Below are 23,204 nucleotides of genomic sequence, written 5' to 3'. Positions count from 1 at the left end.
CAGGTTAAAAAGGAATATGTGTAAAAAGTAAAGCAAAGAGAAAGGAAAAAAGTAACACAAAACATCAAGTTAAAAGTAAATAGCATGTCTAAAAAGAGGATATTTCTGTATTGGTACCAAATTTATTTGCCAAAGTTTTTAAACTTACATTTTTTTTTAAATGTGTAATAGTTGGTCTAATGGCATTATTAGTTTTTTAGTTTTCTATAAGCTATTGCCAGACGTCTCTAAGGTTTGATGATTATTTTGGTACCTTCTCACGAAGAATCTAGTAGATTTTTCAGGTTAAAATTTATGTAGTTGAATTGCGGTGTTTTTATCCACAATTTTCACACATTGAAACTTTTCAAAAACTCAAAATTTAAGTTAAAAGATTTACTTACTTAGACTCTGAAAATCTTGTGATTTAACTCCTTTCCCATTATCACTAACTTCAATTAGCTTACTGCCATAATCTTCAAGTTTGACATCTAAAAAAAAAAAAGAAAAAAATTTAAAACAATCAAAACATGAATATGATCAAGAAATGACTAAGTAATTTTCTCCCCTTATTTCAAAGATTTGGTACAATAAATAAGTAAAGCAAGAATTAAAAAAAAAAAAATGAAATTACTATGTATAATTTTTGAATCTATGATACAATGAAGGTGTTATTTGTAATATAAATATTGAATATGCATTAAAATCATGGGGAAAAAAGTTCATAAAGAGTTGTTTTAAATATAATTTATTAATAATGATTTTTTTTTTTGGAAGGGGGGTCTATTTTTAAAAACCTTAGTCAAATTAACCAGTACTTGCGTAAAATCACATTAACCAATTTATCAAAAAATGAAAAATTGCCCTAAACAACATGATTTTTTTACCAACAATGGAAACTATATTCTAAATACATGATTGGCTACTTTTATAAAACAGCTTTTTTTTATTGTTATTAAAATATAATGCATTCAAAGAACTTTTTTATTTAAATATTTTTCCAATTAAACTATGCCAAAATTTTTTTTAATCAAAAGTTTTAAAACATTGATTTTAATATTTTTTATTTTAATTCTCATGAAATATGATGCACTGGTTACAATATGAAACAATTTGATGCAAATTGGGCTGAATTTGACCTAATATCCTGATTGACGGGATTTTACAAAAATACCAATCACTTAAAAACAGAGGTCCGAAGTAGCAAAACTAATGAAGTTGCTACTTTTATAATAGAGTTTACTGGGTAGCGTACAACTTTTTAAAAAAAGTAGTAAAGTGAGTAGAGTAATTATAATAATAAAAAAAATAAAAAAAACAGTAGTCAGTAGGGATTTTAAACAACTACTTTTAACATAATTAAGTACATAATTTTTAGGTAACTACTTTTAATATAATTAAGTAATTTAATTTAGTACAGAAACAAGGTTTAAACATAACTAATTTTTTAAATCTGATTAATACAAATCTTCACGGGTCTGGCAATGGAGGCATTGATGCCAAATTTTTATGCTTTTTGAGAAAATTTTTTCTAGTGGATGCTAAGTTCATTTTTCAGAATATGATTCTTTGACTCATTAAAACTGATTCTTACCACTACATTAAAATGATTCAAAAGTTCATATGAAGCACCACTTTGTTACAGCTCTCTCCTGGTGAGGCTTTTAAAATGTTGGCAAAACTACCAAATATTATTAATTAGTTTTTAATTGTCTACCACTCTATAANTTAAACACATTTGAAATTACATGTTTAAAAATCTTTTGATTCTTAACATTGAAAGTACAGATAAAAGTAAATATTTAATGCTGTCTTAATATAGACTTGCATAGCTGTAGAAAGTAAATAAACATAATTTTTTTTCAAAAAGACAAAAAGAAAATGTTAATTAAATGTCTACCTTTTGATTAAAAAAGCATGGAATTCAAATCTACATTGTAGTTTATTGATGGAAATTTCTATATTTCTAAAGCTTGTGGTTATAACAAAAAAAGAAATTACCTTAAAATGCCAAAAATAGAAAGAAAAAAAAGCTGAGTTCAGATATTTTTTTCCTTATATAGTGTCATTATTCCCTTTCAAAGTCTATTTGAAGCAGTAGGGTTATTAAGTGGTATTTTTTTTCTTCTCATAATATGTTTACGGTATCTTTGAAATTAACAGATTTTCTTTCGTGAAAAAAAATTCCAATGAGTACATAGATTTTTTAAAAATGTTTTTTAGCTTAACTTATGTATTTTGATATAGGATTAAAAATGAATATTTTAACATAAAAATATATAGATTGAATATTTATTTTTTGATGAATGATAACATTTATAAACACAATCTGTTGAATTTATTTTGCCATTTTTTAAATCATGAGAAAAAAAAAAAGAGATCACAATTTTAAATTAAAATTATGGTGTGCTAATTGAAACTTTGTGTTACTAGTTAGAATAGTATTCTTTAAATTATCCATTTTATCGTGTCTTTTAATTTCAATCATGCCTTTGTATAAAAATGGTCGCTATGCATTATAATGAAAAATTATTTTAGTAAGTTAGAGCTGCTAAAATATTGTTATAATATAGTTTTAATATTAATTTAATTTTGATTAAACATTTATTAAGTTTTTTTAATCATAAATTAAAGCTCTTATAGTGTATTTGAATAATAATAAAAAAAATCTGATTTAAATCAAAAAAATCTGATTTAAATAAAAAAAATCTGATTTAAATCAAAATAATCCGATTATTTTTTGATTTTTTTTAAAAAAATCAAAAAATCCACGAACCCTGCTAACTAGCCATTTAGAATAAAAGCTAATTTATTCCTTTAAACACACTTTCAAATGTGAATGTACAGTCATAACATATATTGATGCTATTTCAAAGGAAAAGAATATATTTTCTCAGTAATTTTCAAAGTACTTTATTACATAGAGGAAATAAAAGAGCATTAAACACTTTACAAAAATCACAAATATTTGACAATTTTTTAGCAATTCTTAAATTAATTATTCGCTGACAGGAAAGGCGTAAAAAGTTTAAGGTTAAAAGCACAAATTCTTAAAAAACAGTTTAGAATAACAAGCTGACTTGTATAAAAAGTTTAAGGTTAAAAACACAAATTCTTCAACAAAAAAAAGAGTTTAGAATAACAAGCTGAGTAGTCTAAATGTGAAATCTATGATGTACATTTTCAGAGGATTGCATCCCATGCTATGGCAATAAGCAAGTGGATTGCTTAGCCAAGGACGGTTCAGTCACTCAACTCCATCCTCTTCAGCCCTTACAAATTCAGAGCATCAATCTGAAATTACAAAAGACTGAAGACCCCTCCCTGCCTCCGCTAATATGAGAACAAAGAAGCTCTTAGTTTGTTCTCAACTGTAATTGAGCCTCATGAACTGCATTTTCAAGATTGGCCAGTGGACACGCGAAGAGTTACTCGTTCTTTGAAGACAGGAAGATCTTTGCAGTTTGCTTTAAACGACAAGCTCAGCAGACCCCTGGAGAACACATCCTGGATTGCTTGGGTCTTTCCCGAGATGAGTTATAATATGTTTTTCTTCTTTTAGTTCTCGTTTTTCTGAGGGTTTACAGTCTAACGGATCTTGATTGACAATTGGTAGATAAGAAACAACAACAATAGACATAAATAAATATATCCTAATAATTCCTCATGTTTAAAAAATTCAATTTTTTTATTCAAAACCATTTAGAATATGGGTTTAAAATAGGTTCTCCAGAAAAGTTGATTTCCTAAAAGTAATGACTACACTTTGAAAATAATTCACTGCATTAAAAAAAAAAGTAGTCAGAGTTGTAGTTAACTACTTTCGTAATAAAGCCATTGTAGTTAATTAGAAAAACAAGATGTTTGTTTCACCACAGACTTTAAAAAAAGTAAAAGAAAAAAAAAAGTTTTTGGAATAATGTTTTTTGGTAAAATAGTCAATCTTAAAGTTTAGGATGTCTATTTTTAATAGTTAAAATGTTAGTTATAATTCTATATTATAAAATGGTGATAATTTAGAAACTTAACTCTGATCTGAAGCTTTGAGGAATGAAATTATTCTCGTAAAAATATTTTATAACATTGCTTATGGGTGGAGAATGAAATGTATAAAATAACTTACCAATAACTGTTGCTCCTGCATCAATGCTATTTTCAACAAGTTCTTTTACAGCAGTTGCCAGAGTCAAAACTACTTGTCCAGAACATATTTTATGAACACTGGTTCTGTCTATAGGCTTTATATTTCCTTGTTCCATTATTTCTATGAAAAAAATATGTTAATTATTAATCAATTATGAAATAAAATGGAAATTTAATCGATTTTATTTTTTAGTAAGTTGAAAAAAAAAAAAAAACTTTTGGCTCCTTACAAACTAGCTAACTTACTTAAATTTTAAAAAGAGTTAAGAACTAAAGCCAAAATAAAGTTCATTACTAATCAAAAAGTTAGTTATGAATTGTTTCTTTAAATGGGGCAATTATAATTCATTGCAAATCAAAGCTTTGACCACATTCTGATCTACACAAATAACAAACACAAAGATAAAAATTGGCACCAAGAAAATTTTTGCTCTAACCTAAAACAAAAAACATTTGACCCTTCACTTTCAGCAAAAAGTTTTGTGTAATTAAGCATGAAAAATCTAGTTTTCAATATTTTTAAACTTAATAATACTTTTTTATTTTTATTTTTGCCTACCAGTTTGTTTAAATTTGAAAGCTGTTAACATTTTAAATGGTGATAAATTCCGCTTCCATCATAATGTAAAATAAACAACAAAAAAAAGGTTCTCTTAAGACGAGACACAAAATTCTAGCTAAAATTTAAGCTTTCTTAACTAGTCAGAGGGTGAACAAAAATCTAATTGCAAAATTTTATCCTTACAGACACAAGAGTGAGTTAATCAAAACATAGAAAAAGGATGTGTTGAAACAAATTTCAATAATATTTTCATGAAGGCAATAAACTTTAGCCTGGATTTATAAATAATGTTTTTAAAAAAAAATTTTGTCCAATTTTTTTATTCCAAACTTAGTCTATTCTACTAATTGATTATTTGTTTTGTTTTAATCCTTGCCTGAAATTTTTTTTTTCGGTCAGTTTGCATCCATTTTGCTATTGCAGGTGATAGTTTCCTATGTAAAACAAGTTAAATACAAGTGTTATGTTTTTATTTATTTTTTTATTTCAATAAACAAAAAATAAAGGGGATATTTCTGCATTGTGATCTGTCGTACCAACTACAATCATAATGGCGACAAATGGATTTTAAATCACGTAGAGGTTTTTCCTTTGAGTATCTCCTCCACTGTGATGTTTTCAACACTTTGCGATTATTCTGCCCCAGATCACAATGCGTAATTCTTCCTATAATAAAATAAATATAAATAAAATAACTGAAATGGTAATGTACAAATTCTTATTTTAGTAACATGACTTCTTTGATAGAGTTAAATTAAATTTTGGTTCGTAAATGGGCCACACTGTGCCTCAAAAATATTTACTAAACACATAATATTTTATTACAAATTTATTCATTCACACATAAATACACACTAAAAATTCATCCCAGAAAAATATTTAAGCGAAGACGACTGTAGTATGGGGTATTCATGTTTTGAAAGTCAAATCCCAAAGCTGAAAAATATTTTTTAGTGAATGTTGTGATCCAAACAATGCAGTTTCATTATAGCGAAGCTTTGCTTCTCCTCTTTTGAAATTCACCGTTAGATGATATATTTACTTAGTTAATAAAAAAGTAACTCAAAAATTCTAATTTTCAGGTTTTGATTCTCTTTTCAATAATGAGTATTCAATTAAAATAAATACCGCCCACACAGTCAATTTTATGAATTAATTATGTCTCTATCAGAGCACTAATATGTATGTGAATATAGGTAAAATGAAAAATTTACAGAAATATGCGTACTTAATTACGAATTTCGAGTATTCATAAGAAACAAATTTCGAATTAAAAGATAACAATTTAAAACCAAATAATTTTTTTAGAAAAAAGGTTAGGATAATGTAAAAATAAATAAATGATCATAATAACTTGATTCCAAATTTCTATCAACAGTTGTTTACAAACATTACCGCGTGTTGAAATAAGTTGAGTGATCACATGTAGCACATTTTGATATTATTTTTACATTTAAAATATCTAATGCAATTTTAGTTTATTTACATTAAACAATAGACTTTCATAAGAACTAGATTAAATGATCAGCCCAAATTCCACATTTATTGCAAAACACAAAATAAAAAGAAGTAACATTTTTTTCTGTAACTTCATTTCATTTTAAATAAAAACTTTCACAACTCGTTGAATCGAAACATAAAGTTTATCGTTCACAAAATTTCCTGGTTCAGCTCAAACCAACAGTTTTTCATAATCAGTTTCCTCCGATGCAGTGGAAAAAGGCTTGACCGGCTAGATTTATAATCTAATTAACTGCCGCGAGATGAAGGATTTCGAAAATCAAAAATATTTGCTATTATTTTTAATTTTAAATAAAGATGGTATTTATTCCCTACATCTTCATTATGAATTGCTTATCTTAAAATTTTGTTAGTTTTCTTCAAACGGAATTATTTAAAAAGTAATAACGGGATAATAATGAAGGATTGTTTGGAAGGTAAAAACTTGTTAATTAAGTTATTTTTTCTAATTGACATAATTTGATGGTGTGTTATTTTTATTTTTCAGGATGTTTAATGCTGAGTTGTTGTAGGAGTAATTACTTTGGTAATTATACATTAATGAAGATTTTTAAATTATACCTTTTATTTTGTTTGTTATACTCTTTATGAGAATAAATTACACAAAATGGAAAATGTTCAATAAAAATTACATTTAGAGCTATTAAATTTTTACGATTAATTTTGTTTTGTTAAATATGACTTGCACACTTGTTGAAATTTTATGATTCATTTTATCATGAAAGGAATTTTAATTGTTGAAAAATTTCTCTAGGGAAAATGCATTTTCACTCATTAATTTTTTTTCTTTTAATTTGCTTAATTAGATAACAGAAAAGATAGTGTCGAAGAAGCCAAAGAAAGATTGAAAATATTGAAAGGTATTTTGAAAGTTCCTATCCAAGAAGATTCATTACCTGATTTGATTTATCTTCCGCTTACTTTTATACCAGATCTGATAGTTAAAACTACACCTGATATAATGTTGAATACTCTGCCTTATAGGTTTGATTCTGAGGCTGTTATGCTAATAGTCGATGTTTGTGGTAAGAGCTTTTCATTTATTATAATTTTTATTATTTAAAATCATGCATTGTATTTCAGAAATTAATTATTGTATCATAATGTGTAGCATTTTATGCTGATTTCAGTAAAATTATTTTCTTATAAACTATAGATTTGCTACAATTTCCTGATTTGCTTTTAGGGGCTCTTTCAGGGTGCATAGCGTTTTTAAAATGTGCTTAAAGGTGCTTATTTTCGATGTTCGTTTTTTAAAAGCCCTTAAAGCTGTTTTTTCATTGGATGTTTTTAAAAAGTGCTTAATTTTCCCTTTTTTCAAAATGAGATTTTTCCTTTAACATGTTGATTTTCGCTATGAATTATGCAAAAAGAAATTCACATTGTTATATTCAACGTTTTTATAATTAATTCAACCCCACATCTATTTTGGCGTATTGTCAGTCCGTAGCGTATGAAGACGCCATTTGTTTTACATGATTCAAAATTTAATGATTTTTGACAATTGTCGAAAACAATGTCAAAGTTTTTTTTTGATAACAAGATAAAACCGTCAATTGTCAAAAACCTTCCAACCCTGCCTAATTATGATATTTTTTTAAAGTGCTTAAAAATATTTTTTGAGTGCTTGACAAAGTGCTTAAAAGGTGCTTATTTTTTGTTGAATAATTTGGCTACGCACCCTGTCTATGGCGTGAATAACACCTTCCCAATTCTGGTTGCCCGGGGACGTGCAATCCAGAAATAATACACTATAGCGTTAGGGTGCGCAACCTGTGTCCCACTAGCTCTAGGTGTGCAGCTCACAAAAGCATCTGAATAAAATAACATAAAACTTTTATAATTTTGTTTTGGAAAAAAAATTACACTATCAGAAATTTTGAATTGTGTACTTAAGTTTTTAACAGGCTATATCAAAATCAATGTAGTTTTCCGAATTGCTTTTTTCGGAGGTTATCGCAACAAATTTACAAAGTCTTAAAAATTCCAATATTTTTAGTGCTGCAAAATTATGATGTGTTCATTTTGAAATTTAGTGATCACTTTTGAAGCTCTTTACTTGTGACTTTTATCATTATTTGTGAGAAGTGACTTTTCCATCGTGTTTTCGGAGCTTATTGTCTGATTTCCATGTGTTTCTTAAAATCCTGCTCTTTTCAATATAATATTATAATGACTTGCAACTTTCAAATGGGAGAAAAGTAATCACTCTTAAAGTGCTTTATTTGTGTTAATTTTGTCGTAAATCAAAGCTATTTTTCTATCGTATTTTTTAGTATTATGGGTTTCTATATGGGTTTTTAATTGCTGATCTTTTTAATATGTATTAAAATGGCACTTGAATCGTGTATATGAATGTCTACTTTATTTGTGCCAATTTCTTTGCAAATCCAAGAGATTTTTTTAAAATCATTCTTTCAATAATTATTGTTGGGCTTTTCCAGAGGGTTTCAAAAATCTTGATATTTTTATTCCGGTAATATAATGACTTGCTATTTTCAAATCAGTCATTTTCATATTCACTTTTTGACTTTTTATATGTGCTGATTTAATCGTCAGTACATGATATTAATCACTTATTTATTATTTTTAGCAGTTGCTACTATTTATTTAAATATATTTTTACTTATTTACTTATTAAAATCTTGATATTTTTAATACCATATTATTACAAAATGGGAAATTAAAATATGGGTTTTTAAACTGTTTACTGCTTCTGAACTTTTTTTCTAATTTTTTGCAGTTTAAAACAGTGCTTAAAGTACCATATTAAGATTTAACATTCATAAAGTCTCTTATAACTCACTGAATATAAATGCCCTAAAGTAAGAAATATACTGAACTCAATCGGTACTGAATGTTGTATCTTATTTTGAGCTGTTATTCATCTTGTTTTATTTTAAATTATTTTTGACTTAAGAATTTTTTTTAAATTAAAATATTTAGTTTGCATTTATGTTGCTCAATGCAATATTTATCTATTTTTTATTTTCATTCAAGAACATTGCAGTTAATGTATTTTAAAATACACTTTAGTGTTGTGTGATAAAAAGCCATAAATTTCTTCCTTTTTCATACTTTTTTTTTTTGATAACTCTATTTTTTTTCTTTGATAAAAAGGAAATATTTTTATTTTGAAAAGTATCAGTTTGGTTTTCTTCAGTTTTGAATAAATTTTAATTTTAAAGGAATTTAATTTTTTTCAAATATATTGCTTAGTTGACTGATAAAAAAGAAATAAAAAGAAAAAATTGAGATAATAAAAAAAAAGAATTTAGAGAATTTAATTTCATGTGAATACATTACTAAGTTGACTGATAAAAAGAACTGATCTGATGTTTGAATTAAAATTATAATTGCTGTCAACATATCTAAACAATTGGGCTCATAGCCCTTTATTTTAAAAGATTATACACCCCTACTATATGAATTACAATAAAAACATTTTATTCTTTTATATTTAGCTCACTTTACAAATAAAAAATAACCTTAACTAAACTTTGAATATAATTATTGCAAGTTAGTGAGTTATTTCCTTGTATTATTAAGGTAAATTTCATTTCAAGTGGTTAGCCGGTATGTGTATACAATGTTCCAATTTAGTTCTTTTTAATTCGCCTTTCCATCGCAATTATTAATTAATATTAAAATAATTTACATTATCAATTAAATAATAAAGTCAATTTAAATTAAATAAATTATTATAAATACTGGAATATATCTTTATAGTGTTCTTGTCTCAGATTATAATTTTAAAAAATTTATGATTAAGATAGAGCACATTTATAATTCTTGCAGGGGGCGCACCTAAGTACATCTACTTTACATTCATATTTACTCAAAGACATTTACTACATATGACTAATAATATGCACCCTCAAAATTGCCTCTTTATATAGCTGTCATGTGAATATTTGTGGTGCAAGCATCCAGTGATAGCATGCAACATAAGATGATATAGTGATTAGAAATGCTTAAATTTTTGAGAGTAAAACTCTTCTTTATCATGTGATTATAAAGTTTTTGTTTAATGCTTGCCGAGGAAATTTTTGTTGATTATAATAAAAATCAAAATTATTGGGGGATAGCTAGATTTTACAGTTCAGAATGGGACAGGTGGATTAGTAGAACAATTCCGTTCTTGTCCTTCAAGAAGAAGATCACTGATACCCACACATGTGACATATGACGTCAGTGCCAGCTGATCATTTATAAGCAAAATGGCATGTTTAAAGTTGAGCTAAGTTTCTTCACATATAAGTTGGAATTTTAATTAACAGGAAGTTAACTTATAATCGCACATCGAATTTGTTGAAATATGTCTTTTTCGTCTAAGTCTTTTATTTAACTTAGATTTATTATTTGTTTATGTATTTTTTTCTAAATGTGATATAATTTTGTTTTGTATACCTGGCAACTTCCACACATAATTAGTTTGTTTATGTCTATATGGCTTCGTGCCTGTCCTTGTGTTAAGTAAGAAATATATAGTGGAAGAATTCAAATCTTTGTGAAAGAATACAGAATGTGCCACTTAAGAGAATTGATACTTGATTGGCCTGGCTTACTTAAAATAGAATCGAAAGAACAGTTGCTAACTTAAACAAATGCCATGTTTCAACAACTAATCAGGATCGAAATACCCACATGTCACTTGCAGGTATCTTATTGGAGGCTATGTATAGTGAAAACAAATAGATTGTAGATGATGAAAAAGGATGTTAATCAGAATAAAGCTTTTATTTTGTGAAATAATATTACTGAGTTCATGTTGCAAAATAAAGAGAATATCTTATCTAAGTAACATCCTAAACAAAATAATAAATATTGAATAATGATTTCTTAAGAATAATTCATGGAAGATAAATCCCCACAATCTGCCTGATTAAAAACCACTTCAAATTTGAGTATTTGATTGTGGCTTTGGAGTTTTGGAGAGACCTATTATTTATTAGTTTAAGAGAGACCTATTATATATTAGTTTAAGAGAGACCTATTATATATTATTTAATTGCATTATTGAAATCAGAAGCTGTCAGAAGTCTAGCCAATGACATGACACGTAATGTTCATATTTAAATAAATTGGCCGAAGATTTAAGACCAAAAAGTCCTTAAAATCAAAATAAAACTAATTTTGTATATTTTAATGTTCAAGGTTGTTGCAGAAAGATTGAAAATAGATTTTGATGCTCAGTCGTTCTGGCATTGAATTATAATTTCACTTGCATTGAAATAAAAAGTTAATCATTGTATTTATCGAAAATATAAATATTTGCATTCTTTCTTCATAAAATTAAATAAAAATATTTAACTGATTTATTTATTTAAAAAAGATTAAGAATATTAAATATGAATATAAATTTATGAAATAAAAAAAATTTAAAACTAGGAACGGTAGTGTGCCTAAAATGGATCGACAATGCTCATAAATAATAATTTTTATATTGTTTTCTTAGGTTTTACAAATATTGCAGAATCATATTGTCAAAAGGGTATTTCTGGTGTTGAAGAACTAGCGAGTATTTTGAATGGTTTTATGAGCACATTGGCAGCTAGTAAGTTATTTTAATTATATTTTAAGTTCGTTAATTCTTACTCATTTTATTAGCTTAAAAGTACAGTGAACTCAGTATTGTTCAATACCTTGATTATATGGCGGTAGTTGCAATCCTGAAAATATGGTCACAATTATTTAGTCTGGATGAGTGTGTGAAAGTTTTGCCTCTGAACATTAATTTCATCTTTTACATGTTTTCCCATCTAAGTAGAATTTGTAATTTTTTGTTTCTCAAGTACAATTTCAATGGATTCTTTTCAAAATTTGGATTTTTATCACTTAAAATTACGTAGATTATATTGATGTAAAGATATGTATACCTTAAAATAAATTTTTTTAATCATTTTTTAATTGAATAAAAAAATAATTAACAAGCATAGAGCATAATTTTTTACTTTGGATAAATAAATTTTTTTACTTTGCGCAAACAGTTTTCAATTCCCAGATTGCAACTACCCCCTTTATTTTGTCGGTCATAAATCCGAATCTGACAAAGAAAATATATGTTTGTTCAGAGAAAGTACATTTTTGTGTGTGATTTCGTAACCTAAAATAACATCTGCGGGAAATTAATTAGCATATTTGAGCCACCCCCTCGAACCATCAAGATGGAGCTCTAGAAAGTGAAGATCCATTTATTAGATCAAACGTTATTCAGGGTGGTCCTTTTTTGACACATTGTACACATGTTAGATTAAGCTTAATTTTTTGGTCTAATACTGTGTTTCTGACTGTGCATTGCAGACAAGTTCGAATTTCTGAAGATAGTGCTGCAAATTGACTCTGTAAATTCTGATGCTGGGCACCTAACCTACTTAGAAAAACACTTCTGTATGTATATAATTAAAAGTTTTTAAGTTTGACTTCAAAACAACTGATTGTTAATCAATTGCCTTGTTTTATGATTGACAGAAGGAAATATTTACCTGGTTTTAAAAGTTTATCCCAAATTCTGTTCTCTATTCTGTATTATTTTTTAAAAATAAAATGTGTTTACATTTATTGTTAATAAAATATGTTTTACACTTTTAGTGTTGATCTCTGCCGGAGGTGATATTTTGAACTTTGCTGGTAAGTATGAATTTATTTATTTTAATCCTTTGCATTTCCATTATAAATTTGTCATTTCGGTCCTATTTTAGGTTGCCATGTTTGATTTATGAAAGCATTGTTTATTTGTTATGTGAAATTAGGTTTTTAATAATACATTTCGATTTCAATTAAAGTATATCACTTTTGTCATGGAAGTAACTAGGCTAAAAGAGAAAAATGGACCTCAAAGGGTTAATTATTAATTGCTAGAATTTCATTAGTCAATAATTTTCATCTCCCCCTTTTTTTTCTGTAATGAGAATCAACTGAAACACTTGTTTTTAAATGTGTTCTTACGCAATAAATTAGTTCAGCACCCAAGATAGACACGAGAAACTAAATCAGAATATTAGGCTATATTTTTACAACTGTTTCTTAATTTGTGTCAAAAGCAGATGGAATAATAAGACATATTGTAGTGTTCCAGTTACAGGCATACATTCCAAACTTAACATACCATCATTTAGGAGAATCAGTTCTTTGTTGCAGAATCATCAGAAGGAAAGTATTTTATAGATTATCAGAGATGCCAACTGCTCTGGACACGGCAAAAAAAAAAAAAATTTAAAAATGGTACATAACTACAAAGTAAATTTTGCAAATATTTGACTATTTTTGCTTGCTTTTTAAAAGGTACGCATGACATAAGTACTATAAAGTGGTGAATTATATAAGCCTACGAATTATTTAGAAATAGTGGTGGATAAAAATCTAAATTGAATTGATTAACCCCTTAACGATCGGTTAATTTTCAAGAAAACGGTCATAAAAGTGTCTATTTTGCCAAATACCTGTATTTGATTAGTGCTAGCATCTAGTTTAAAATATACTAACTATTTACAATTACCTTAAAAATATCCTGGTACTGCTATATGGTGTGTAAAATGAGAAATAAAATGTTTTCTGGGCAAAAGAAATGAATTAGTTTTATTCTTATTGGCGCATTACTACTGAACACTCCAACTCGTCAATATCACGGGAGCGAGAAATAGTGAGCGAAAACTCACCCCATCATTTTCACGGGAGCGAGAAGGAAGGGTTAAAACCAAGAATCACAACTGATTAACTACCACTTTAAAATATATATTTGCTGTCTGGAGCAAGTTGGCATCTCTGGATTATATGGGAGGTCAACTTAAAATTTGCATGCTTACAAAATAGTTGTGTGTAGTGGCATCAACTGATATGCTGAAATTTATAGAATTTTTTTTTTTTTAATAATTTTTCTTCCATAAATTTTTACTTATTCTGTTGTACTGTTATTATACTTATTTATTATACTGTTCTTTGAATCAGTACATCATTCCCATGATTCATTACATATTAGGTAAAAAAAAAGTATGTATTTGATAAACTATTTTGTAATCAAATATATTATACTAACTTTAACCAGAAATAAAAATATTAAAAGAATAATGTAACATTAAAATGAGTTTTCATGCTCACTTTTCTGTTAAATATCATTTTTATTTAGGTATTTGTCTTTTAGGTGATGCTTTCTTAGTTTATTGGAATGAAATTGGTGATAGATTTGAGAGAAATCTGATTGTAGAAAGAGTTTATAGTTGTGCTTTGTCATTGCAAACTCATGAGTCTTTAAAGGCAAAGAATTTGGAAGACATGTTACAAGTTAAAATTGGTGATTTTTTTTATTTAAAGAGCCTGAAATATATAATATTTTTTGCATTGTCTTTGAAGATAAAAATAAAATAGTTCCATTTGGTATGAAATTAATGTCCTAATTTAAGGATAAAAATTCAAAGGAACTGAAGAGGGTAAAAGGCCTTAGTTGTCGATTTTTTCCATCTTTCTTAGTTTTGAATCAATGAAGTTTTTATCTTATCAAGTTATCTCATTAGATTTGTCCAAAATTAAAAGAGCTATAGTTAATTTTTTTTCTTGTCAAATCTTGTTTTTCTTGTTAATTCAAAAATTGCTGGTTAATTAACCACAGTCAGTTCAACCATGTTCACCTATTTATGGATTTAAATTATTTTGAAACGTGTTTCTGAATTACAAAACTTAATTTTTTGTAAAAAAAAAGAAAGAAAAAAATTAGGATCTTGTTTTGGTAACTTATATAGATACTTAGTTTTATTTTATTTTTCACCTGGCCATGGTAAATAAATTATTAATATGTGTGTATGCATATAAATATAAAGCTGTAATATATCTATAAAAGTGCACGCTATTAAATAATCTCATATTCTATTGATATATTGAATTTATGTATTTTGCGTTGGCTATATATTAATACAATATTAGAAAACACTGTATTTTGCAGATATAATAGTGTGAGCTGATGATGCTACTATTTTTTTCTTTACTTTGTTTTCCAGCTTTTTTAAATTTTTTTAAAAATATTTTTAAAAACATTTTATTTATTAATAATTTTTCTTCTCTTTAAAAAGGTTTTTTTCCTTGTTTTTGTAGTTTTTTTTTAGTGCAGTAGATAAAACCTATTATTTTTTTATCTTATTTTCGTCTAAGTCTTTTATTTAACTTAGATTTATTATTTGTTTATGTATTTTATNTGTATATATATATATATATATATATTTTAGTACAAATATAATTTTGATAATCGAACAGATTTTTTAAGTAACAATTAGACTTTTTTATGATTGAGAAATACTTAAATATATTTTTGCTCCTAATTAGAATGTCAGAAAAAATATATAACAGGACACTGGTGTCCCTTCTGCATCAAACGGTTAAATGATTATTTATGGTAGTCGATGCCTAATTGCATAAAGAAGAGGAAAAAACTTTTTTTTTTAAATTAATGTTTTACTATCTAGAATGGAATTTCCATTTTTTAGTTAAGAAGAGCATACAATATCTGGTCATTTCAATTGGATTTTCCTATCCATCAGCAACGATCAAGTGTCAAGGATTAGTTTAAGAATAATCAGTTATATACTAAACAATGGAGGTTACCTGTGTTTTACACACTTCATCATTTAGAATATGAAAAGGTAATAAGTAACAAAATGTTCAGTGAAATGTGTGTCCAAACAGTATTTCTTTGGGAGGAAATAAAAGGCATTATAATATGCACGCTGTACTCTTCAGAACAATATGTTTATTTTTATATAAATTTAAATGTCATTATTTTAAAATACAGTAGAGCGCCGATTATCCGAACCCTTATTATCTGAACTTCCAATTATCCGAACTATGTCTGAATTCATTTTTTTTTAAAGTTTAGAATACTTTTTAACCTATCGACAATTTTTCTATATTAAGAAGAATAAGTAATATCCCCTACATCTGAAGACTATATTTAATTTACAACCTTTTTAGCAGTTTTTCTATATTAAGAAGAATAAGTAATATCCCCTACATCTGAAGACTATATTTAATTTACAACCTTTTTAGCAGTTTTCTTGTAGTAACCGTGCATACATGTATTGTGATACTGTTAAACCTACATAACCCTTTACAACTGAAAATTATCTTCCAAGAATGCGAGCTTCATTTTGATANGGATTAGTTTAAGAATAATCAGTTATATACTAAACAATGGGGGTTACCCGTGTTTTACACACTTCATCATTTAGAATATGAAAAGTAACAAAATGTTCAGTAAAATGTGTGTCAAAGCAGTATTTCTTTGGGAGGAAATAAAAGGCATTATAATATGCACTCTTCAGAACAATTGGTTTATTTCCATATAAATTTAAATGTCATTATTTTGAAATATTAATTTTAACAAATCTAGTTATTGTTAATTGCTAATTGGCAATGAAAATGATTTTATTACCTCAAAGCATTATAAAATGTATTGCATACCATTTCAAAGTAAAAGTCTATAAAAACTTCTAATTTATAATGGATTAATGCACACCTTGCTAATCGAATAACCCACTTATTTGAATTCAGTTGGCTGGAACCAATGATATTCCTTCAGCGAAGCTGACTGCATTTTATTCCAAAATATTATTTCTGTTCTGTTTCTAATATTATTTCTGTTTTTTGATTAGAAAGTAATTTACTAAAAAAATATTCAAATTTCAATGAATTAGAAGTTTTTAATTTTAAAAACTTATATTACTAAGTTGACTTATTAAAGAATTTACTTCTTGGAGCACTCATGTTCTTATAAATTTCTTGATTTACCATTTGCTTGTGTATGGGTATATTGCAGTTCATATCCTTTACTCAAAATCCTAACTTATGCAAATAACCTAAAACAAAACAGGACTACCTAATACTTAAAAGGTTGAGAAAATAATTTTTGCAGTAATTATGATTGCAAAAATTTGTTTTGAATGTACAATTTATGATTTATTTAAAGCTGTCTGTACTAATTTTCAATTTTTATTTCAAAATCTTAGGAATCGCTAAAGGCAAAATAGTAACTTGGATTCTTGGTTCTCCTAAGGATTTTTTGTTGTTTGCAATAGCTGGTGATGTTTTACCTAAAGTTCATGAAGCGGTTGAATCCTGTTCAGCTGGAGATATTATAGTCACTGATGAAGTTTATTACTGTTTAAAAGAGGCTGAAGCTCATAGTTTTAAAACTGTTCAAGTAAAAAAAGGTTTTGTTAAGGTAATTTAAAGTAATAAACACATTTTGATAGTGTACTTGCTAATGATACTTACAGTTGCTGGTGCAATGTGCACAAAAAAAGGAATACCCTGAATAACTTTTGATGTAATGATCTGATTCAATTGGTGATCACAAGAACTATTCAATCAATTTTGTTCTTTATATGAAATTACAGTCATTAAAATTATGTAAAAACTATTATGCCTTTCAAAAATTTTTTAACTCTTATTAAATAAAAGAATTATAAAAAATAATGGATAATTATTAAAAATTATTTTTTGCCGAAAATTTTCCTTGAATAAACGAATTTCGTAAAACTTTTTGTTTCACTTAAAATATTCTTGTAATATAGTGGAGTAGGCAAAAAGTGAAATTGACATTATAGGGTTCAAACCTTCGACCTCTCCCTTGCATAAGCTACTGGGACCATATTTCCCCCATTGTGGCTACTCTCTGTAATTTGAAGGTCTGAAATCCATATCTTTCAACAAGACCAAAAAAAAATTGTTTATTTCGAGAAAATTCATTTTCTGAAAATTCCTTCTACACTAATTAATTAGCACTTTTAAGGTGTAGGCCCTCAAAGTATTAAGATTGAGTCTTAGTGTGTGAAAATTTGATCAATAGACCAAAAGTTATTCGAGGTGGGGTTTGTGTTCAACAGGTGTATAGATGTAAAATAATCCATAAGACTAAATATCCAAAATTTATGTGGAATTACATATTTTGGAAGTTTGTAATATAAATTTATAGGAAAATATCTATGAATTTATTTGAAAATTCAATGATTATGTTTTCCTCGAGTTTAATAAAACGATGCATATTTGAGACTTACTTAATAAGATTTATTTACATTGCTATGTTGCATTGTTAATTACATTGCTAACAAGAAGATTAAAAAAGAATAAATTATTGTAATCATTGTTTTTTAAATTTTTATACCTCAGTATGACTTAATCCTCCATTAATTTGCATTTCTTGTCCTAAATATTATTTCGACAATTTAATTTTGTGTTTTTTAAAACTAGTTAAACTAGAAAAATGTTGTCAAAAATATAAATTCGAATTTTATTTAGATTTAATTCATTTTTGAACATTAATCATTTAAAACAGAACTTCAGTAATGTTTTTCCTGCTCATAAGTGATACATAATTTCTTCTCTGCTTCACATTTAGTTGTAATGTAATGCTATGGTTCTGAATAATACTCAAGTGTTAGCAATTTAAATTGGCTTTAAAAGTTTTTTTTAGTTCTTTTATTATAATTGCTAATGGTTAAAGAACACAGTTTAATCCTTGCACAGTTGAGGCTTGATCCATGTGGCCCAAAGAAAAATGGAGGTTATAATCTGAGGTCGCTATAATGTAAGTTCATAAAACAATAGCAAATATTTTCCTCCCAATACTGGATTTATTTTGATAAAATTTTATACCAATCCAATCTTTTCATTTGCAAATGCCCATTTTTGTTAAAAAGCATAAGTCTAGAGAATTTTATAACTGTCGTTGAACAGCTGACCCAATTTTTTGGTTTACAACTGCTAATGTTCAAGTACTTATCCTTGTACTTTTAAACCCAATCCAGAAGACAAGGGAACTTCTGGATCAAGTATTGGGAGAAATTTGTCTTTGTGGATTGGGGAGAAATTTGTCTTTATCTTTGACCTATTCAAATTCGACTCAGACATTTTTACATTTATGATCTGGTTTATCTATACCTATTTGTACTAAAACCTGTCCCAGTGACAATCTTAGCAAATAAGAAGTTTAATAAAAATGTGTTGAGAATGTCTACAATTATGAATGCCCACGTGCATTTAGATTTATTTTTATAATAGTGTCTTCAAGTATTATTGCAGAAATTGTAAAACATTATTTCTAACTGAAACTTTATTGAGTGAACTGCAGTGTCCATAACAAGGCAACCATTGCAACTCTGACCTTACTAAACATGATTAGATTAGAACTAGTAACTCAAACTGTCAGAGCTAAAAGTAAGAGGGAAAAGAGTAAAACCATTTAATTTGTATCTGGATTTTTAGAAGGAGTAAAAAAAAAGCTACGACCACTCCTAATAATAAACTATTCCTTATAATTTACTTTTTCTCAGGTAAAAAGTCATATACATTGATAAAAAAGTATAATAGAAATACATACTATTTAGTCGTACATAATATATCAGTCATAGTCATTTGTAATATAGTAATAGTCATATATACTCATACTAATAGTCATAGTATAATAGTCATAAAAATATAAGAGTCATACTATTGATAAATTAAAAAATCTTGGTAATCGTAGATATTTTACTCTTTCCGAAAACAAGCTGCAATGAAATTATTTTCTAACCAGATTTTGCTATATTTTGTCTTGATGTATATAAACTTTCAGCCCTACTTAGTAATAGATGTAATTAGGACGTGGTCATAACACGCTTTATTCCTAGCATAATAAATTTTTTAGAGAGAATTGAAATTCATGAAAAAGTAAAATATTTTGTTGAAGAATAAAAATTTATTTTTGGCAGGAATTTTGCTATTGGTTATTGAATTGTTATATTAAACCTTGTTTTTGTAAATTTAAGAAATTTTATTTTTATAAATTGAGTTGCAAGTTAGGACGGTAGTAATGAGGGAAAATCCATCAATCTGAACAAGTGTGGTAAAATTAAATGAATATAAATGTCCGCAGTTCCTTAACGTAAAAACTATATATTCCTAGCTGGGTGTGCACTGAAATATTATTTTTTAAATTTAGTATTTACAGATACGAAATAATTTAGTATTTATAAACTTTATACACCTTAATGTTTTATACTAATAAACTTTAAATAATTAAATTATGTGCCAATAATTTAACTAAAATAGTTAAGGAGCATATTTGCAGATGCTTCATATTATACTCAAATTAACCATTATATTGACAAAACTTATCTCTGTAAACACATTAACTGTCTGTCATTCTGTATTGCAAATTTTTTTTTTTTTAAATTTTTAATTAAATTTTCTTTATTTTTAGATAATAGACTGTACAGCTATAGAAAACATTCAAAGTAAGCCATCTATGTTTATTTTATTTAATTGTCATTTGCTTTAAAGAATGATTCTTAAAAGTTAACTTTGGTAACGTTTCTAATTTTTAGTTGTACCAGAAAGAGAAGAAATATTTGAAAAGTGCTCGGAAGAGGACATTGCACTTGCCAAAAAATTTTTAATACCTAGTGTTAGAGATGTATGAATTTCTTGTTTTCTTTGTGACAAATTTTCTATGAATGTTGTTACTCTCGTAGATACAATTAAAATGTTTAAACTTAGAAATTTAAATGAAAGCCGAATGAACCTAAGTATTGCCATATAATGTTTTAAGGATGAGCCAGAGCTCAACCTTGCACGAGCGAAAATTTAGTAATTACCAATCCGTACCAAGGTGTAAAGGGCAAAACTCGTTTAACCAAGTATCGAGTATAAGGGATTGTGTCAACAACAATTAGTTACAGCTTTACTTTTTATTTGTGAAAAATGAATTAAATTTGTCTTAGACTTAAAAATAATGTGATCAAAGTATGGAGAAAAGATTTAAAGTGGTCATAGGATAAGTGATAAAGTGGATAAGTGTCTTCTTTTGACAATGAAAAATATTCGTTTTCAAAACAGAAAAATTACCAAAATTTTAGAAAAATTTTTAAATTAAAGGAAATATGTAGCAGGAATATTTAAAATTTCCCAATATATAAATGTAAAAAATGATTCGATGTTTTTTTTTTATGAAAAAAACAATGCTTATTAAAAGAGTATTCTTTAATTTTCTTTTCATCTATGAGTATTTATGAAAATTTTCTTTTCAATTAAAATAGTATAATTAGGGTTCTATATTTATATATTTTTTGCTTTTTTTAGTAATCTAGTACCCTTTTCAATTGTTGTAACTATCTTTTATGTAGTTTATTCTTATGTGTCTTGAGTGGGAAATGAAAAAGTGAACACTGAGTACTTCACGTTTATAGATATAAAAATTGAATGAACATTAAAAAGATCGAATGCTTCACACAAATGAAATTTTAAACTAAAAAAAAAAGTTTCATTATAAGTTATGTCCATTATGGCTTTATAAGATAAATCTATAGTTCTGACTTTTTATTTGTTCAAAAAAGCTCTATTGTATCACAACAGATAAAAATCAATCACAAAGTTAAACATACATTTCTAGAATTCGGCAGTTTGCTACTTTCCGTCATTATTTTTGAGGATTTGTAGTTGTCATGATATTTTCGGTATTCCTGATAAAAAAATATTTGTCTTTATTTGTTCTGATATTTAGCATTTTCTCTTGATATTCCTGATTTTTGTGTGTTCAGAGCATCCTATTTTCTAAAAATAGAAATAAATATGCTAATTTTTTTAAAAAAATAGTAAGAATTGAAAATTGTTTTATTTTTATCCAATATTTTTTTACTTTTATGAATAATGCTAGTAGAAATATTAAAATTTTTTCCAAATTTAGGGACCATCTATAATACGCAGCTGACAAGATAATTGTTTTAAACTTTTTGCCAATTTAGTCATTCTATAAGAAAGAAACTCCTCAATTAGCAATTTATCATTATCAAATTTTTATGATGATGAATTCAGGAACCATTGTACTTATTTTTTTGTTTTCAGCAAACACAATACAAAACCTTGCAGAATTGAGTTTTGTAGTTTAACAATTATCGATTTGTCTCTTTCATGTGATTTTGAAAATAATTGTTTCCAATTTACAAAAGAGTAATCCTCTCATAAACCTTTTATATTATAAATTGCGAAATTCCACAAAAATTACTTTAATACCTCTAAAAATACTTAAGTATTAAAATGATATGCGACATTTTCACTGTGTTTTTATTTCGAGATTATTGAAATCCCACTTTTAAAGTATTTGATTTTATTACAATTAATTTAAATAATGGTTTGATTATTTTTAATTCGACAGTACTAGCAAATTTGTCCATGTACTGATTTGAATCTGTTATGAGTTGTTCATTATTGATAAAATTATAGTGGAAGCTCTTAAAACTTTGTTCTAAACAAAAAAGTTTTGAAATTAAAAATTGTATATTTTATACTTTTTAGTTTGCGTTTTTAAAAGTTACATGATATATAAATATTCAAAGAAATATCCTGATTTATTTATAAAAAGTTGTCCTGATTTTACTTATGCCTGATTACTGTTTCTTATAGTGTTTAATATTTTAGAAAAATAGTTTTTAGTGTTTGGCTAAAACCTATTAAAATATATTTTAGAATTTTTAACAATTTTGTTTAGTGAGGAGTGTTTTTTAATTGCTAGAAAACATATGTTTAAGTTACAGATCTCTCTTTCTCTTTATTTATAGATACATAATATATCTGCATAGATTTTATGTATGCCGATATTTTATATATTCAATTGATCTGCATCGCAAGTATTATATATGTGATATAGATCTATTGCATACAGAAAATGAACATGATTTTTTATTATTATTATAAAAGCTGATTTTGTTAATCACAGGAAAAAAATGTAATGATCCTGATTAAAATCGGTGATATGTGAATATTATGGTTCAGTAAAAGTTAAGTATCCATTAGAAAACTTTTGAGAGCTTTCAGTTAATACTATGTGAATAATGGTAGGAACAGCAACTTAATTTGCAGTTAAGATTTATGATTTAATTACAAGACTAACATTAAACTTTTCAACAAAAGGAAAATATGTATTCAGGGGTCTGTCCAGGCCATATTTACTACCGTTTAGAGGTACCTTCACAAATTCCAC

At 26.6% G+C, this 23,204-nt stretch overlaps 2 protein-coding genes across 8 annotated transcripts in view; one reads left to right on the top strand and one right to left on the bottom strand.

Moving 5' to 3' along the window:
- The window catches only part of LOC107444429 (mismatch repair endonuclease PMS2), a 41,672-nt gene extending 35,411 nt beyond the window's left edge, over nt 1-6,261 (bottom strand). Inside the window, exons 1-4 of one of the 5 annotated variants that reach the window (XM_071185983.1) lie at nt 5,913-6,070; nt 5,221-5,350; nt 4,103-4,243; nt 384-470 (exon numbers count right to left, since the gene is read on the bottom strand). In XM_071185983.1, coding sequence (XP_071042084.1) covers nt 384-470; nt 4,103-4,243; nt 5,221-5,233 — 241 coding nt within the window. In that variant the 5' untranslated portion in view covers nt 5,234-5,350; nt 5,913-6,070. Of the gene's footprint in view, nt 1-383; nt 471-4,102; nt 4,244-5,220; nt 5,351-5,912 lie in introns of all 5 variants that reach the window. The other 4 variants (XM_043050210.2, XM_043050209.2, XM_043050208.2 and 1 more) reach the window with 4 other exon arrangements.
- A 228-nt stretch (nt 6,262-6,489) lies between these two features.
- Nucleotides 6,490-23,204, top strand: part of LOC107439956 (adenylate cyclase type 10) — a 44,031-nt gene continuing 27,316 nt past the window's right edge. For all 3 annotated transcript variants that reach the window (XM_043050204.2, XM_043050206.2, XM_043050205.2), the window contains exons 1-9: nt 6,490-6,621; nt 6,693-6,731; nt 7,012-7,230; nt 11,664-11,762; nt 12,797-12,835; nt 14,346-14,495; nt 17,197-17,411; nt 20,430-20,463; nt 20,554-20,642. In XM_043050204.2, coding sequence (XP_042906138.1) covers nt 6,603-6,621; nt 6,693-6,731; nt 7,012-7,230; nt 11,664-11,762; nt 12,797-12,835; nt 14,346-14,495; nt 17,197-17,411; nt 20,430-20,463; nt 20,554-20,642 — 903 coding nt within the window. In that variant the 5' untranslated portion in view covers nt 6,490-6,602. The remainder of the gene's footprint in view (nt 6,622-6,692; nt 6,732-7,011; nt 7,231-11,663; nt 11,763-12,796; nt 12,836-14,345; nt 14,496-17,196; nt 17,412-20,429; nt 20,464-20,553; nt 20,643-23,204) is intronic.

Source organism: Parasteatoda tepidariorum, chromosome 9 (assembly GCF_043381705.1).
Source record: "Parasteatoda tepidariorum isolate YZ-2023 chromosome 9, CAS_Ptep_4.0, whole genome shotgun sequence".
NCBI classification, from domain to species: domain Eukaryota; kingdom Metazoa; phylum Arthropoda; class Arachnida; order Araneae; family Theridiidae; genus Parasteatoda; species Parasteatoda tepidariorum.
This window is presented reverse-complemented; position numbering and strand designations above follow the sequence as displayed.